This window comes from Oryx dammah, unplaced genomic scaffold (genome assembly GCF_014754425.2).
Source record: "Oryx dammah isolate SB20612 unplaced genomic scaffold, SCBI_Odam_1.1 HiC_scaffold_23, whole genome shotgun sequence".
Taxonomy (NCBI): Eukaryota; Metazoa; Chordata; class Mammalia; order Artiodactyla; family Bovidae; genus Oryx; species Oryx dammah.
Window position 1 is genome coordinate 131,567,653 of NW_024070207.1, and position 5,621 is coordinate 131,573,273.

At 63.0% G+C, this 5,621-nt stretch overlaps 1 protein-coding gene across 1 annotated transcript in view; it reads left to right on the forward strand.

Moving 5' to 3' along the window:
• PPP2R3B (protein phosphatase 2 regulatory subunit B''beta) overlaps positions 1-5,621 on the forward strand; it is a 48,967-nt gene that overhangs the window by 32,975 nt on the left and 10,371 nt on the right. Inside the window, exons 3-5 of the mRNA XM_040266430.1 lie at positions 3,449-3,552; positions 3,789-3,891; positions 4,718-4,792. Coding sequence (XP_040122364.1) covers positions 3,449-3,552; positions 3,789-3,891; positions 4,718-4,792 — 282 coding nt within the window. The remainder of the gene's footprint in view (positions 1-3,448; positions 3,553-3,788; positions 3,892-4,717; positions 4,793-5,621) is intronic.

The window sequence follows — 5,621 nt, forward strand, 5'->3', positions numbered from 1 at the left end:
CTGACCCCTCTCCGTCCTCACTGTCGTGCTCCCTCCTCAGTGCTGACTCCTCCCCGTCCTCACTGCTTTGCTCCGTCCTCAGTGCTGACTCCTCCCCGTCCTCACTGCTTTGGTCCGTCCTCAGTGCTGACCCCTCCCCGTCCTCACTGTGGTGCTCCCTCCTCAGTGCTGACCCCTCCCCGTCCTCACTGGTTTGTGATACTGTGAAAAGCCTTAGTCTACTTCCGTTTATGACCTTTCCTTGCGGTGTGTAGACCTTTGCTGATTCCTGTGTATTCACCTGGTGCTCCTTCTCCTCTGGGACTCTCTCTCAGGGTCCTCAGGTGTTTCTTGCCCTTCCCGTCCTGTGCAGACAAACGCAGGGTCCCTTGTCCGCACCCCGTGTGTCTTCCCTGCTCTTGCGCTCTGCCCGTGGCAGTGGCCGGGTCTCTGTGTGGGCGCGGACCGGCGCTGCCGAGCAGCCTCGGGGAAGGGCACCCCCACCCTGGACGCCGGTGGGGGCCGCGAGTCCTCTAGCGGCCCGTGTCGGTGAGGCCCTGCTTTGCTTCGAGCCCCCTCACCGCGTCTCGTCAGGACCGGGTGTTGACGCTTGCCCACTGCTTTTCCGCACGCGTTGCGGGATCCCGTGGCCCTTCTTCAGCCGATGGTGACAGGAAGCAAACGTTCAGATGATGAAGCCCTCTTGCGTCTCTGACGCAGTTCCCGTTTTGCCGTAAGTCCTGTCTCCTCATCCTCCTCATGTGCTTTGCGGTCCTGAGTCTTATGTCTTGTCAGGGTTTAGGTCCAGACTCCTGGGAGATGCCTGTCTGGGGTCTCCTTCTCTGCTGAACCCTCTGTCTAGTTCAGCACCAGAATGCTCTGGCCTTACAGAGCGGGTTGGGCTATTGGTCCCCTTTCTGGAGCTGTGTTGAGATTTGGAATGGTGCTTTATGTTAATGTTTGGGAGAATTCACAGTGAAGCATTTGAGACTGGTCATTTCCTACACGGGAAGGTTGTGGAGGTAGAGTTTGCTGATTTATTTCCCATATTTCAGGTGTGTGCTCAGCTCACTTGACTTGCTGAATTTATTTTTTTTAAAACGTTTTATTTTATATTGAAGTTTAGTTGATTAACAGTTATGTGATAGTTGCAGATAGACAGCAAATGCACTCAGATACACTTGTAGATGGATTTATTCTCCCCCAGCTCCCCTCCCATCCAGGCCGCCACATGACGTCGAGCAGAGCTCCCTGTGCTGTCCAGCAGGGCCTTGCTGGTTCTCCATACGGCAGTGAGTCCATGTCCATCCCAGACTCCCTGACGATCCCTTCCCCCACCCTTCCCCCCCTGGTGAGCGTAAGGTTATTACAGAGTATGGAGCAGAGTTCCCTGTGCTGTCCAGCAGGTCCTTGCTGGTTCTCCATGTTAAATCCAGCAGTGTGTCCATGTTCATCCCAGACTCCCTGACTGTCGCTTCCCCCTGTAACCATAAGTTCACTCTGTAGGTCTGAGAGTCTGTTTCTGCTTTGTGAGTAGGTTCAGATGTTGTTTCTCTTTGCACTCCCCATCTGAGGGCGTAAGTTCACTCTGTAGGTCTGAGAAGTTTCTGCTCTGTGAGTAGGGTCAGATGTCGCCTCTCTCTGCACCCCCCGTCTGAGGGCAGTGCTGCGGTGCTCCTCCCTGAGCCCCGTGACGCAGTGTGCCCGAGGCCAGGCCCACCCGCGCTGCTGCAGGTGACATGGTTCACTGCGAGTGGAGCCCACGGTGGGCCTGTGCCACATCTTTCCCTACTCCTCTGTCGGTGGCCTCTGGCTGCTCCCGCGCCCCGGCTCCTGTGAGCAGTGCTGCGTGAGCAGGGGGGGCATGCATCCCTTCCAGACACACGCCCAGCAGTGGGATTGCTGGCCCCCGTGGCGGCTCTCTCTGCACTTTTCCAGCGCCTCCGTGGTGTCCTCCACGGTGGCTGTAACAGTGTACAGGCCCACCAACAGGGTGGGAGGGCTCCCTCTCCTGCACGTGCTCTGCAGCGTTCACTCTTTGTCGATTTGTGGGCAGCGGCCATTCTGATGGGTGGGAGGTGACCCTCTCTGAGGTTTTGATTTGCATGTCTCTGGTTATCAGTGTTGAGCGTCTTTTCGTGTGCAGCTTGGCCGTCTGTGTGTTTGTTTAATCGGGCGGGGCGTCCTGGCCGCCTGCTGGCTGCTGCACCGCCCCCCCACCCACCCCCTTCAGCATAGTGGTCTGTGAGCCGGTGTCTGGGTCCTGCTCTCGAGACCGTCGTGCGGTCCCGTCTGCTGGGATCTGGTTACGTGTTTCCTCCGCGTCTCCCTCTGCAGTCCTGACCCCGATCGTGCTCTTTGCTTCGGGGCCCGTCAGCGCACAGCTCGTGGGCCTCGGGGTTCACCCTGAGCCGCTCACTGAGCTGTTCGGCTTTTTCCTGTTCTTGTTTTCGCTCGCTCAGGCCTGTCTGGCTCCTTGCGGCCCCATGGACTGTAGCCCGCCAGGCTCCTCTGTCCGTGGGACTCTCCCGGCAAGGACAGAGGAGCGGGCTCCCATTTGTCTCTGCAGGGGATCTTCCTCCAGGAGTCGAACCCAGTCTCCTGGGATTGTGGGAGTGTTCCCATGTATTTTGGACTCTGCTGGTCTTGCCCGCATGAGTTGGGTGTTTGTAGAACTGTTGGTAAAGGTATTCCCATCTGCTGGTGTCTGTCCCAGGATTGGACCAAAGTGTTAAGGCCGAAACTGAAGCCCGTCTGCAGTGCTGCCCCCAGGAAAAAAAGCAGTCGGAGCGCCTCCGCTGTTCCCATCTGTCCTGCCCCCCGGGAAATAAAGCAGTCGGAGCGCCTCCGCTGTCTCCAGACCTCTTCGTGCCTCCTGTTGCTCAGTCGCTCACTCGTGTCCGACTGCTTGTGGCCCACGGGCTGCAGTACATCTTCCCTGTCCGTCACCAACCCCAGAGATCGCGCACACCCTCGTCCGTCGAGTCGGTGGTGCCATCCGGCCATCTCGTCTGGTGCCGTCCCCTTCTCCTCCCGCCCTCAGTCTTGGCCGGCTTCAGGGTCTTGAGAGCTGTGACCGTGAGCGACGTGGCCACCTTGACCCGAGATGTGCGGTGTCGCGGGAGCGTGCTTGTCGCGTCCCGAGGGTTTCACAGGCTCCTGTCGTGTACGCTCTCCCCACGGGCCGCGAGATGCTGAGGCTCTGGGGTTGGGGGTGTGTTCACCTCCTCTGTCCCGGTTGCTGACCGTCAGGCTCCAGTCGGGGGGCTAGGAGCACAGCACATCCTCAGGACTGGGGTCTGCGTCCCCAGCGCCCGTGGGACCGAGGGCGAGGGGCTGCCGTGTCCTCAGAGATGTGCTGGGCTGCGCGGGGCATGCCGTCTGCACACAGCGGCTCTCCCTGCCTCGCCCTTGCCGGGCCGCCGTGGGGGCCAGGACGAGCTCACCCGGGTGCCCGCCCCTCCCGCAGGCCTGTGGCTGCCCGCTCTACTGGAAGGGACCGCTCTTCTGCAGCGCTGGCGGTGAGCGCACCGGCTCCGTGTCCGTCCACAAGTTCGTCGCAATGTGGAGAAAGTGAGTCCCGAGAGGGGTCGTCCCCAGCTGTCCCCCACCCCGGCTGGTACTCCGGTGGCCGGGACTGTCACTCTGGGGGAGGCCGTGCCTGGGGGTCCCGGCGGCCAGGACGGTCACGTCTGGGGGAGACCGTGCCTGGGGCTCCTGGCACAGCTGCCATGTCCCTCCTGGGGCCCGAGTCTGGGCAGGGGCCAGTGGACGTGCGGGGGTCAGCGAGGGTGTGCCCTGTCGCCCAGGGTCCTGCAGAACTGTCACGACGACGCCGCCAAGTTCGTGCACCTGCTCGTGAGCCCCGGCTGCAGCTACCTGGTGCAGGAGGACTTCGTGCCCTTCCTGCAGGTGCGTGCCCGCGGCCCGCCCGTGCCCCTCTCCCGTGTGTCCCCGCTGTGCACCGCACACGCTGCTGTCCGTGTGTTGCTGCCTTGCACAGTGCACACCCCCACCGCACCTGCCCACCACACGCACGTCCCGTCTCTGCTGCACACACCCCCACCCCTTTCACAGGCGCATCCCTATGTCTACACCCGTGTGTGGGAGCCCGGCTCTCTGCCCCTGGGGGCCGCCTCCGCTGTGCCTGGGCGCCTGGACTCAGACGGGCACCGCGCCGTTGGGTGCCAGGCCGTCACAGACTGGGTCAGGGTTTGCAGAACGGTCATTCCAAGTGCCTTTCTGCTTCCTTTAAGCACAGTTTGTTCAGGACTTCATGGTCCATTCTCTGGAAGAGAGTTTAAAGTGACGGCTGGCTCCCTGCACGTTCCACGTAAAACACGAACAGGCAAAGTTAGGCAGAGGCCGTGAATGAGAGCTGTGAAAAGGGCTCCCGGGATTCTAGTCCTTTATCACACGAGGACGTGTCACAGTCCTCAGAACGTGGGATGCCCTTACACGCTGGTGTTTGCGTGTTCATACGTGTCAGGTCACCCTTGGTCGTGAGAGGCTGACAGCCGCCTCTGTTCAAAGCCCCGTCCTTCCTCAGACGTGGCCCCACAGTACCGTCTTGCTCTGATGTGATTTCATGTACCTGTGTGTTCGAGGGGACTCCACGGGGGTGGCTCTGGGCCTGCCTGTGGGACCCTGGGGTTCTGGTGGACACATGGGTTCTCGTCCCGGGGGCTGCGGGTGGTCCCACAGCGCGTCCCAGGGCCGGGTGCTGTCCCCCCCGCAGGACGTGGTGAACACGCACCCCGGGCTGGCGTTCCTGAAGGAGGCGGCCGAGTTCCACTCCCGCTACATCACCACGGTGAGTGCAGCGCCGGCGGCCCTCACTCCCCGCTCTCACCAGGCTCAGGTGTCTGTGGGCCTTTTCTCTGGGGCTCGGGAGGGGTGAGCCGTGTGGCCCACACGGGCCCCGTGCAGGGCACGGCGCCGAGCCCCACGGTCGGACGGGGCGCAGGTCCCGGCAGGCGAGGGCACGTCCGAGACCCTGCCCTCTGCCTCCCGGGCGGCAGGGTTTCAGGTTCAGAGCATCAGGCATGGGCCCCGCCTGGGGCCTGGGGCCTGGGGCCTCGGAACCACAGCCCAGGCCCCGCCCCTGCCGTGGGCCCGGGTCACCTGGGGGAACCACACCTGGGGGAAGGGCTCCTGCCCACACACAGGGCTTGGCTCAGGGTGCAGGTGGGTGGTGGGCAGCCCCGGGCACGCGGGCTGGGAGCATGCTTGTCCTGTAGCACGCTCGTCCTGTAGCACAGAGTGCACATGTGTGGGCGGGGCGGACGCACGCGGTGGGCGGGGCCGCGGGCGGGGCGGACGCACGTGTGGGCGGGGTGGACACGCATGTGGGCGGGGCGGGGCGGGGCCGCGGGCGGGGCGGGGCTGGGGTGTGGACGCCTGTGCAGCTCCCTGTGCCGGCGGTCCCCAGACCGCCTCACACATAGACTGCGCACTCTGCTCCCCGACTAACAGTGACGATCCAGACTGAGGCGGCTGTAGACACTGCTGCGTGCCGGGGGCTCCTAAACACACAGGGGACGGGGCGGCCTACAGCGGGGGTGGAGAGGGGCTGTCTCACAGGAGCCGGGGAGGGGACATCCGTGGATGGGGACAGAGAGAGGGCGCCCTGGGTGGGGACA